Genomic DNA, 12,423 nt, shown 5'->3' on the forward strand with positions numbered 1-12,423 from the left:
GGCGGGGATTGTCCCCCGTGAGCATGTCGTGCCTCTGGACGTTCGCCACGGCTAACCTGGCCCTCATTTTTCCCTCCTCCCTCTCCCTTCTGCATCACCCTCGCGTTTGGATAAGTACCCTTTAAGCTCTTGATGTTCGCCCCACGGCACTTATCCTTAATTCCCGGAATTTATTTTAATGTCTGTCTCCGTCTCTAATAATAATAATAATTAAGGTATTCATTAAGCCCTTACTTGGGGCCAGGCACCGTACTGAGCACTGGGGCGGAGACCAGCCAATCAGGTCGGACACAGTCCCTGTCCCCCATAGGGCTGACGGTCTTCATCCCCATTTTACAGATAAGTGAAGCCCAGACAAGCGAAGCGGTTTGCCCGAGGCCACAGAGCAGGCAGGAGGCGGAGGCGGGATTAGAACCCTTGACCTTCTGACTCCCGGGCCCGGGCTCTAGCCACTACGTCGTGCTGCTCCTGGGTGCTCCTCTAGGCGGTAAGCCCTTTGTGGGCAGGGAACTCGTCTACCGACTCTGTTGTATTTTCCTAAGCACTTAGTACAGTGTCTGGCACCCAGTAAGTGCTCAATAATTCAGTTGGGGGGAGGGAGTACGATGTTCTGAGGGGAGCCCTCCCCTCCACCATTTGAGACTGTGGGCCTCTCAGGGCCAGGGCCCACATCTTACCTCTCACCTGCATTAGAGAAGCAGCCCGGCTCAGTGGAAAGAGCCCGGGCTTGGGAGTCGGGGATCCTGGGTTCGAATCCCGGCTCCGCCGCTCGTCAGCTGTGTGACTGTGGGCAAGTCACTTCACTTCTCTGGGCCTCAGTTCCCTCATCTGTCAAATGGGGATGAAGACCGGGAGCCTCACGTGGGACAACCTGATGACCCTGTGTCTATCCCAGCGCTTAGAACAGTGCTCGGCACATAGTGAGCGCTTAACAGATACCGACATCATCATTATTAATTATTAACCAGCGCCAGCTGGGGGGGACGGGTGATTGTGTCAGATAGAGCCCCTTTGATCTCAAATGCCGTAAAATACCATCCCGGAGGCTTCGAGATCTTCCAAGTGTCGATCCCCTCCTCACCTCAGTCGATCAGTAGTATCTGTTGAGCACTCACCCTCCTGCAGAGCACTGTACTAAACCCCTTGGGAGAGGGCAACAGAGTTAAGGGGCAGGATCCCTGCCCTCAAGGAATTTACAGCCTAGCGGGGGAGAAGGTACAGAAAACCAACCGCAGAAAGGGGGAAGCGATTGGGCAGGGACGGTCTCTATCTCTTGCCGAATTGTACTTTGCGAGCGTTTAGTACAGTGCTCTGCCCATAGTAAATATGGTGAATGAATAGAATCCGAAGCTGGGTAGGTGGTGTGGAAGCGCTCCTTCTGTGTCACCCTCACTTGGTCCCTTTATGGACGTGGGTTCTAATCCCCGCTCCTCCCCTTGTCTGCTGTGTGACCTTGGGCAAGCCACTTAGTTTCTCTGTGCCTCAGTTATCTCATCTGTAAAATGGGGATTAGGTGTGGCTCAGTGGAAAGAGCCCGGGCTTGGGAGTCAGAGGTCATGGGTTCGAATCCCGGCCCTGCCACTTGTCAGCTGGGTGACTGTGGGCAAGTCACTTCACTTCTGTGGGCCTCAGTTTCCTCATCTGTCAAATGGGGATGAAGCCTCGCGTGGGAAAACCTGATGACCCTGTATCTACCCCAGCGCTTAGAACGGTGCTCTGCACATAGTAGGTGCTTAACAAATACCAACATTATTATTATTATTATTATTATTATTATTATTATTATTATTAAACCCCACGTGGGACAACCTGATAAAAGCTTGTATCGACCCCAGCGCTTAGAAGAGTGCTTGGCACATAGTAAGCGCTTAACAAATACCATCATTATTATTATTATTTATTCATCCCCCACCCCCCAGCCCCACAGCAATCACTCACGTAGCCGTAGTTTGTGTATTTCTGTGTCTCTCCCTCTTACCTGTAAGCTCTCTTTGGGCAGGGAATGTGTCCCATCACGGTTGTATTGTCCTCTCCCAAGCGCTCAGTACAGTGCTGGGAACACGGAACGCGCTCGATAAATACAAACGAATGAATGAAAGTGGCAGAAGAGGAGGAAATAGCGTGAGGAGATGAGAGGTCAATCAGAGGAGGCCTCCTGGAGGAGGTGTAACTTCAGAAGGCCTTTGGAGATGGGGAGAGCAGTGGTCTGTCAGATTGAAGGGGGAGGGACGGCAGGTACATAATAATGATGATAATGATGGTCGTTATTAAGCGCTTACTACGTGCCAAGCACTGTTCTAAGCGCTGGGGTCGGGGGGGAATACAAGGTAATCAAGTTGTCCCACATGGGGCTCACAGTCTTAAACCCCATTTTCCAGCTGAGGTAACTGAGGCATAGAGAAGTGAAGCGACTTGCCCCAAGTCACACAGCTGACAAGTGGCGGAGCGGGATTAGAACCCACATCCTCTGACTCCCACGCCCGGGCTCTTTCCACTAAGCCACACTGCTTCTCTAAGCCACGCTGCCTCTCGGGTATATCTGTAATATATTTATTCAGGTATATAAATGTCCGTCTCCCCCTCTGGACGGCGAGCTCCTTGTGGGCAGGACTGTGTCCGTGTTTGTATCGTACCCTCCCAAGCGCTCAGTTCAGTGTTCCGCGCACAGTGAAGCGCTCAACGAGTACGATCGAACGGATGAGCCAAAGACCGTGAGCGGGAGGCGGGTGGTGAGGGGGGCGAGAAGGGGAAACGGTGAACAGGTTGACCTGAGGGGGACGAAGAGTGTTAGCCGAGGAGGGATGAGAGAGAAGTGAAGCTGCGTAGTCGGGGACGATGGCGGACTGAGTGCCTTAAAGTCAGAGGCCTCCGTTACGGTAGTGGGGAGAATCCATTTGTCTCCCGAAGTTCCCCCTTTCTTTTTGGTCGTGTGGAGGAAGCTAAGGCAGCGACTGGTTTCCAGAGTAAGGGGGAACGCGTGGGGAGCAAGGGCGGAAATGAGAAATGCTGAACCCTTCCCTGAATGTTACTTTTTCGTACAGTCTGAGATTCAATATCGTGCTGTATGGACTCGGCTCAAAGAGAGACTTATTGGAAAAGTTCCGTACCTCCATGCTGCAGGATTCGGTCCACGTGGTCATCAATGGCTTCTTCCCGGGAATCACTCTAAAATCAGTAAGTCGCTCCGAGATGCTGGAGGGATTCCAAAGACGCTTCCTTTTTTTTTTCTCTGTTTTGAAACCAAAAACCCCACTGTCCTCACTCTGTGGTTCTCAAATTCTGCCTCACTGTTACTAGTCAGATGGATCGTGGTTGGAGCCCGGGCCCGAGAGTCGGAAGGGCCTGGGTTCTAATCCCGACTCTGCCGTGCGTCTGCCGTGTGACCTTGGGCAGGTCACTTCGCTTCTCTCTTCCCTCATCTGTAAAATGGGGTTAAGTCTGTGAGCCTCATTTGGGGACAGGGACTTCTATCTACCCCAGCGCTTAAAACAGTACTTGGCACGTAGTAAGCGCTGAACAAGTACCGTTATTACGATTATTTAATCAGACCTTGTCCTGGAAGCACATTTGCCATTTCGACTGCCGAAGTAAAATGGAAAGTGCTTTCTCTGGCCGTTCCTGAGAAACGAGAAACGGTAGCGAAAATGCGGTGACGTCCTCTTGGGGTGCTCCGGTCCTGACGACCTTGCGTATCGATCAGCAGATTGCGCCCGTGTGTATAAGAGATTCTCGTGCCTCTTTTCGGCGCCTCTCTCGGCACACATCTTTCCCCTTCTCAGATCTCTCTGGTTTCACAGGCCTCTTTGCGTCGCGCAACGACCCCCCCGGGATTAGCCTCCCAGGCTCTTCAACAACTCACCCCAATTTACCTGCCACTCCCCAACTCACGCGATCCCCGTTGCCCGAGCTGACCTCCTACCCGAATCACACTCCTCTCCCCTCTGTCACCCCCTCTTTGCTCCCCAGTTTCCCCCAGTTTGGATCTCCCGCTCTCTCTCCCCCCAAATCTGACGGCCCTCAGCTCTCCCCACATTCAACATTCTCCTGAAAACCCACCTCCTTCAACGGGCTTTCCCCCCGATCGATTCCCCACGCCCTAAATCGGACCAACCAGTCGGGCATCTCTATCATTAGCGAACCTTTGACCCCAATCCTTGGCATTTTTCCGTATATTCATTCGATCGTATTTATTGAGCGCTTACTATGTGCAGAGCACCGTACTAAGCGCTTGGAATGGACAATTGGGCAACAGATAGAGACAACCCCTGCCCAGTGACGGGCTCACGGTCTAATCGGGGGAGACGGACGGACAAAAACAAGACAGCATAATCACGATAGTTGATCCGGTTGTACATTCCTCTACTTTGGCTGCGTGCTTTCATTCAGTTGTATTTATTGAGCGCTTACTGCGTGCCAAACACTGTACCAAACGCTTGGGAGAATGCAACGGAACAGAGGCATTCCTGCCCACAACGAGCTCACAGTCTAGAGGGGGAGACAGACTACCTTGGAAGGGTTTTTATGTCTGCCTCCCCTATTAGAGTTTGAGCTCGTTTTGTGTAGTTCATTGCACCTGGGGGGAACTCGAAAAATACTACGATTAGTCTTCCCGGTGGGGAGTATTTCCCAGTTCAGTTTTGGTTCTTTCTTTCGGTTCACTTCTCTACGTTCGTTGCACCCGTGGTGGCTCCATTTTTAATTCTCCGTGGGTCTCTGCCCCACTTTCGGTTCCTCGGCCAACCGTTCTTTTTCTGGTCTATCTCCTTTAAGCGAAAGAGTTGTGCCACAATGTTAGTAGGGCTCAGATTTTTCAACTGGAATAATCACAGCGAGCGGCCGGGTGGGAGATCTCGGTCAGGTTAAAGATCCACACCACAATTTTTGGATGAAGAGTTAAGAAAGGGGCAGTGCCTGAGTTAAATTTGCAATGAATGTTGGGGACCCAGAGTAGGGACTCAACCAAAGTCTTCGGTTTTGTACTTTCCACTCCAGATTCTGAATTCTATAACGGAGGAGGTCCTTGATCACATGGGCACCTTTCGCAGCGTGCTAGATCAGCTGGACTGGATAATCCACAAATTTAAAGAAGGTACGGTGAAGCGCAAATTCTTTTAGTCTTGTGGCTCGGCTCGTGGCTGTAGGTAGCGTTAAGTGACCCGGCCCTACGAAGAAAGTATCAGCAAGCGTCAACAAAGTCAGCCGCGAACGTCTTGACCGTTCACTCTCCTCAGCGTTCGGCGAACAGTCAGCGCGATAAGTCTGGAGAGGAAACCGAGAAGCCAAAGGCAACCCATTGCAGCGGAGGCAAAATGTATCTGAAGAGTGGGATTGTTTGGTGAGGTAGGAGCAGAAGGAGGGTGTATGCTGTAGAAATCCATTTTTCCAAAAGTTAGTGGAAATACAATCTCCCAATTTTTAAATTTTTTTTTCCCATTCTCTTATCCTCTATCCCAAAGACCACCACGGCTAACAGCATAAGCTGCTAGTCCATATCAAAGAAAATGGCTTAGGCCATTCAATATAACTATCCTCGGAGTTTGCTGAACTTCCAAAACTTAATCCCTCCCGAGTACAAACTTTATGTGTTTAATTAAAAAGCGTGAATCGTGGCCGTTACTTTTCATTCTTTGCAGAACGTATATTTTGCAGATCTTTCGCCAGTAAGGAGGGCCTGGGGTTGGTTGTGTTTTAGTGCCCAAAATGTGCGTTTGTAATGATCTATTACTTGGAACAAAAATACCAATGTAGAGCACACTCTGCACTGCATTCCGGGACCCCGAAAGGAGAGTTATTGACAGAAAAATTGTTGCGTCTTGAGAAATTCACGTCCATAGAGAGTCTCGAAGGAGATTAGGCGACGAGACGCTTGAGTTTTGATTATCTTCGGTGGGACCCTTGCTCTCAACTCTCCCGCCTTCCAGCCCCTCACTTGTGCTGTTTCCCTGGCCCGGACCCTCTCTCCTCTCCACAGTCAGCTATTCACCCAAGCTTTCTCCCCATCCTCACAACCCTCCTCAAAAAAAAATCTCACTTCCTCTGATTTCCTCCCCTCGAGTCACTTCGACCCTACTCAGCACTTGTACATTTCATTCTTATCAATCAGCGATATCTTTTGAGCGTTTACTTTGGGCAGAGCACTGTGCTAAGCGCGTGGGAGAGTACGATACAAATCCTCAGCACTTACATTCTTGTGTGTATTTTAATTTGGGTACTCCATTCAATTCTTCCATCCTGGAACATTTATACTGCTTCCTTTTATGTTCTTGTTCTTCCTCCTGTTCTCTCTCTCTCTCTGAATAATTTTGGTCGGTCCCCGCCATTAGTTCGTGAGCTCCTCGAGGACAGTCTTGCTCCCGTTGTCCTTCCCAAGCTCTTAGTACGTTGCTTTGCGCTCGAGAAATACCATTAATGATGGCGAGACACAACTGTGGATTTATTAAGCATTTACCGTGTGCAGAGCATTGTACTAAACACGTGCGAAAATGCCATTCGACAGAGTCGGTAGACGCGATCCCTGCCCACAAGTGGCTCTGGGTCTACGGGGGGGGGAGATGATATTAAAACAGCGGGTGTCTGAAACGCAGTCCTTAGCCCAGCCCGACGACTCGCCGACCCCGTCTAATTAAGAGAGCGGTGAATTCATTCATTCATTCATTCAGTAGTATTTATTGAGCGCTTATATGTGCAGAGCACTGTACTAAGTGCTTGGAATGTACAAATCGGTAACAGAGACAGTCCCTGCCCTTTGACGGGCTTACGGTCTAATCGGGGGAGACGGACAGACAAGAACAATAGCAATAAATAGAAAAATATGGACGCTTCACGAATTTGCGTGTCATCCTTGCGCAGGGCAGGCAACCACTGGAGATTTTGGCGAATAGTCATGGGACTTTGGAAGAGGGTCAGAGTTGCTGACGACTCCCCGGGGGCCAGTGGGTAGACTCTCTCTCGTTCCTCGTAGATTCTTCCTTGGAGCTCTACCTCCTGATCCACAATCTGGATAGCCAGATGCTGAGGGGAGACAGAAGCCAGCAAATTCTCGGCCAGTTGTCGGCCCTGCCGAACATCTACCTCATCGCTTCGATCGACCACATCAACGCTCCTCTCAGTAAGTCCAACCCCCGGGTGCTGCTCTTCGTGATGGTGATTGCCGATGGCAACAACGATAATAATAAACGCCGTGGTATTCTGTTAAGCACTTACTCCGTGTCGAGCGTTGTACTGAGCGTCGGGGCAGATACGGGATAATTCGGGCCCACGTGGGGGCTCACAGTCTAAGAGGGAGAACAGGGACTGGATCCCCGTTTCGCAGATGAGGGAACGGAGGCCCAGGAAAGCGAAGCGACTTCCCCGAGGCCATCCGGCAGGGAAGTGGCAGAGCGGGTTTAGAACCCAGGTCCTCTGACTCCCAGGCCGGAGCTCTCTCCCCTGGGCCACGTGCTTCTCGATACCACCCGCGCTCTCCTCACCCTTAGGATTCGTTGATCGACCGCCCAAGGCTTAACCCCGAGCTTGCCGTGCCAACGCTGTTTTTCAGGCCCGACGAGCCGACCGAGGGGGATCTCTGCCATTGTTCCTTTCTTCGTAGACATTGTTTCTTGTCGTCCTTGGGTCGGGGAGCCGATCCCCTAATCCCGAGAACCTGACGTTTTAACGTCTCGCTTGGTCTCTTCTGTGTTCCAGTGTGGGACCACTCAAACCAGAGTCTTTATAATTGGCTGTGGTATGAAACGACGACGTATAATCCCTACATCGAAGAAACGTCCTATGAGAACTCTCTCCTTGTGCAGCATTCTGGAGCTCTGGCCCTCAGCTCCCTAACCCACGTCATCCGCAGTCTCACCCCCAACGCGAGGTAAGACGGCCGGGCGTTTTCCGACGGCCCGGAAGACGTGCTCGGTGAATAAATCGATCTGCCGTGTTTGCCGAGCGCTCGCTGTGCGTGGAGCCCCGCACTGAGCGCTCGGGAGGGGACGGTGCAACGGTCGGTAGACACGTTCGCCGCCCACATTCTGAGGGGAAGACAGATATTGGTATAAGCAAATGCGTAAAATGGATCTGTATAAAAGTGCCGTGGGGCTGGGGGGGGAGTGAGCAGCAAGTGCTTTAAGGATACGGATCCGGGAGTGTAGGTGACGCCGAAAGGAATGGGAGTCGGGGCTCAGGGAAGGCCTCTCGGGGGGGATGTGATTTCGATAAGGCTTTGAAAGTGGGGAAAATGGCGGTCTGTCGTATATGGTGGGAGGAGGAGCTCCAGGCCAGAGGGAGGGGGTGAGCAAATAGACGAGATTGAGGTACAGCGAGGAGGTTGGCGTTAGGGAAGCGAAGTGCGTGGACTGGGTTATAATAGGAAATGAGCAAGGGCAGGAGGAGTGGGGTGAACCGACTGAGTGCTTTAAAGGCAATGGTAAGGAGGCGGCTGGTCAACCCCTGGAGGTTCTTGAGGAGTGGGGAGATAGGGACTGAATGATCTTTTTTTTTTTTTGCAGGGGTGGGGTTTAATCTAGGCAGCAGAGCCAAGTATGGACTGGAGCCGGGGGCAGGTAGAAGGCAAAGAGGTCAGGCAGGAGGTTGTCGTGGTAGTCAAAGCGAGCTGCAGCGTGGCTCAGTGGAAAGAGCACGGGCTTTGGAGTCAGGAGTCATGCGTTCGAATCCCGGCTCTGCCACTTGTCAGCTGTGTGACTGTGGGCGAGTCACTTCTCTGGGCCTCAGTTACCTCATCTGTAAAATGGGGATGAAGACTGTGAGCCCCACGTGGGACATCCTGATTCCCCTGTGTCTACCCCAGCGCTTAGAACAGTGCTCGGCACGTAGTAAGCGCTTAACAAATACCAACCTGATCACCTCGTATCCCACCCTCCCCCCAGCGCTTAGAACAGTGCTTGGCACATAATAAGCGCTTTACAAAGACTATCATTATTACACCTTAACTAATCTGGGCCTCAGTTCCCTCCTCTGTAAAATGGGGATTAAGACTGTGAGCCCTTTGTGGGACCGGGTCTGTGTCCAACCTATCTTTCGTCTACCCCAGAGCTTGGAACAGTGCCTGGCACGTAGTAAGCACTTAACAGATACCATCGTAAAAATAATAACAACTGTTTGGATCAGAGCAGTAGCAGTTTGAATGGAGAGGAAAGGGTGGATCTTAGCCATGTTGTGAAAGTAGGACTGACAGGATTGGGTACCACTGAGCGTGTAGGTTGGATGAGAGAGATGACTCGAGGATAACGCTAACGGTAGGGGCTTCGGAGATCGTGTATTCATTCATTCAGTTGTATTTACTGAGCGCCTACTCTGTGCAGAGCACTGTACTAAGCGCTTGGAAAGTAGAGTTCAGCAATAGAGACAATCCCTGCCCACAACGGGCTTACCATGGATCTCTACTCGGCTGCCAGAGAAACAGAATCTCCTAGGAACGGAGTCAATCCCGAGACAAGACCAAGCTTTTTAAGCAGCCACTGTGGTGGGCCTGCAGCAAGCGCTTCACCAGTGACGGTTTCTGATTCCGCGGACGACGGGAGGGGAGTGGTTTTGTCGACAGGGATGGGTGGGCGAGATGGAGAGGGCGGGCTTTGGGTGGGAACGTGAGGAGTTCTGCTCCGGGCATGTTAAATCGGCAGGGGCCGTGGGACATCCAGGTGGAGGCGTCCCAGAGGCGGGAGGAAATGCGAGGCCGCAGAGGAGTGGTCGGGGTTGGAGAGGTCCATTTGGGGGTCACCTGGTAGAGGGCGGGAGAATGAGTTCTCCTAGGGAGTGGGTGTAGATGGAGCAGAGAAGGGGACCCAGAAGTGACCCCTGAGGGTCGCCCACAGTTAAGGGGTGAGAGAGGCAGAGGAGGAGCCGGATCGGCCGGAACGTGGGTCTCCACTCCGCCCTTGAACTGGAACGGGAGGGCAGAACCAGGGACTCTTCCCCCAACAACGCGGGTTCCTCATCTCGGGGTTCTCTAAGACCCGACTCTTAGGAGAAGTGGGTGGGCGGCAACAGCGGGAGTTTCTCACGGCGGCCCTGGGGAAACGCTAGCCTTTCCGCGGTTTATGTAACTGTGGTATTTGTGAAGCGCTTACTATGTGCCGGGCACCGTACCGAGCGCTGGTGTGGATTCGAGCGGATGGGGTCGGACACAGTCCCCGTCCCTCGGGGGGCTCACGGTCTCACTCCCCATTTTACGGACGCGGGAACTAAGTGTACACAGAGAAGCCACCTTTGACCTGGACGTTTATTCAGTCAGTCGAAGGTATTTATTTTTGATGGCATTTGTTAAGTGCTCAATCTGTGTCAAACACCGTTCTAAGCACTGGGGTGGGTACAGCTCAGTTAGATCGGACACAGTCCCCGTCCCCCAAGGGGCTCACGGTCTTAAGTGGGAGGGAGGACGGGTGTTGAATCCCCATTTTACAGATGAGGGAACCGAGGCACAGAAAAGTTCAGTGCCTAAAGTCACACGGTTTGCAGAGCTGGGATTAGAACCCGGGTCCTCTGACTCCCAGACGCATGCTCTTTCCATTAGGCCACGCTGCTTCCCTATCAGACACTTAACCCTCTGCAGAGCACCGTGCTAAGCGCTTGGGAGAGTGCAACACAACAGAATTGGTGGACGTGTTCCCTCTAAACAGCGAGCAGGTGGTAATTGCTGCTTCACGCAGATCGGGGCTCAGTGGAAAGAGCCCGGGCTTGGGAGTCAGAGGTCATGGGTTCTAATCCCGACTCCGCCGCTTGTCAGCTGTGGGACTGTGGGCCCGTCACTTCACTTCTCTGGGCCTCAGTGACCTCATCTGTAAAATGGGGATTAAAACTGTGAGCCTCACGTGGGACAACCCGATGACCCTGTATCTCCCCCAGCGCTTAGAACAGTGCTCTGCACATAGTAAGCGCTTAACGAATACCAACATTATTATTATGTGATCTGTGTCCTGCGTGGAAGCCTTACGGGCAATCGGGACATCAGCTCTTAATTGCTCTAAGGCAGGCCCTGAGTCTGGGTTTTGCAGGGTGGGAGAATTCTGGGTGTCTTTTTTTTTTTTTAATCTTTGAGCCTGGAGTAAGGACGCGTGGTAGGAATCCCTCCCTCTCCAGCAGGATCGGACCATTGTGGCTGATGGTGGGCGGGGGGCGGCGGGGAATGACTCGGGTGGGCTCGGACTCTCCTCTGGGAGCCCCGGTTGCCACCCTGCCACCGCACCGGGAGTGGGACCGCGGAAGACGACTGCAGAATCGCGAGGAAATTAGGAGCTCCCTGTTCCTCAATTGGAGGTGGGGGTGGGAGAGAGGTTTAGTTAATTTGGCGGGGGAGTTGAAAGTTTTGGTTTTCAAATGTTTGTCTCCATCGACTCCTCCCCTCTAGATTGTAAACTCCGTGAGGGCAGGGCCTATCCTCACTTTTTTTAAAAAAAACTCTTCTCAACCATCTGTTATAGTGCCGTGCATAAAGTAACTGCTCCACGAAAGTTAGCCTCGATAATAACTGTAAGCCCTTGACGGATCCGATACTTCGGAGAGGTTCGTGATTGTTTTATTGCGTTTCTGTTTTTCTTAGGGGGATTTTCCAGCTATTGACAAAATATCAACTGGAAAATAAGGATAACCCTTCCTACATAGGTACGTAAACGTCATTTGTCTAACGACCCTCCCCCTTCTTTCCGTCACATCGCCCCGTTATTAAAGTGGCATCGGGGCATCTAGAAACTCCAATATATGGCCCAACCATCTATTCTGGCCTCGGTGGGCCTTAGTGAAACGGCTGGGCGCCATCAAAAAGCAGAGTGATTAGACCAGTAGATTGGGACGGATTTTTGAATCGTCCCTCCTGACCTGGGACGGGGTCGCTGATTTGAAAATGCTTCCCGTTTGCCGTTCATTCATTCATTCAGTCGTACTTATCGAGCGCTTACTGTGTGCAGAGCACCGTACTGAGCGCTTGGAAAGTACAATTCGGCAACAGATAGAGACGCTCCCTACCCAACGACGGGTTCACAGTCTAGAAGGGGGAGTTGTCGTCCTTAATAACCTCGCGTAGCGTAAAGGGATCTCAACCTCAGAGACCCACGTGAAGCCACCTAGGAAGTTTAACTTCCCTTTGGACCAGAGCCGTCCAGTTGGTGGCCGGGGATAGGAGACGCCATGGGATGAGGTTTGGAGTAGTTTGGGAGTCAGTCAGCGGTCATAATAATGATTATGGTAGCGCTTACTATGTGCCACGCACTGAATTAAGCGCCGGACTCCGTACGAGATGATCAGGTGGGACGCAGTCCCTGTGCCACATGGGGCTCACACTCTTAATCCCCATTTTACAGTTGAGGTCACCGAAGTCCAGAGAAGTGAAGTGACTTGCCCAAGGTCACAGAGCAGAAAAGTGGCAGAGCCAGAAGTAGAACCCAGGTTCTTCTGACTTCTGTGCCCATGCCCTATCCACTAAGCCATGCT

General features: G+C 52.0%; 1 protein-coding gene across 2 annotated transcripts in view; it reads left to right on the forward strand.

Annotated features, from left to right (window-relative positions):
* ORC2 (origin recognition complex subunit 2) overlaps nt 1-12,423 on the forward strand; it is a 44,052-nt gene that overhangs the window by 27,887 nt on the left and 3,742 nt on the right. For both annotated transcript variants that reach the window (XM_029069459.2, XM_029069461.2), the window contains exons 11-15: nt 3,042-3,174; nt 4,993-5,089; nt 6,962-7,108; nt 7,684-7,855; nt 11,537-11,598. In XM_029069459.2, the coding sequence (XP_028925292.1) occupies nt 3,042-3,174; nt 4,993-5,089; nt 6,962-7,108; nt 7,684-7,855; nt 11,537-11,598 (611 nt within the window). The remainder of the gene's footprint in view (nt 1-3,041; nt 3,175-4,992; nt 5,090-6,961; nt 7,109-7,683; nt 7,856-11,536; nt 11,599-12,423) is intronic.

Source organism: Ornithorhynchus anatinus, chromosome 7 (assembly GCF_004115215.2).
Source record: "Ornithorhynchus anatinus isolate Pmale09 chromosome 7, mOrnAna1.pri.v4, whole genome shotgun sequence".
Lineage (NCBI taxonomy): Eukaryota > Metazoa > Chordata > Mammalia > Monotremata > Ornithorhynchidae > Ornithorhynchus > Ornithorhynchus anatinus.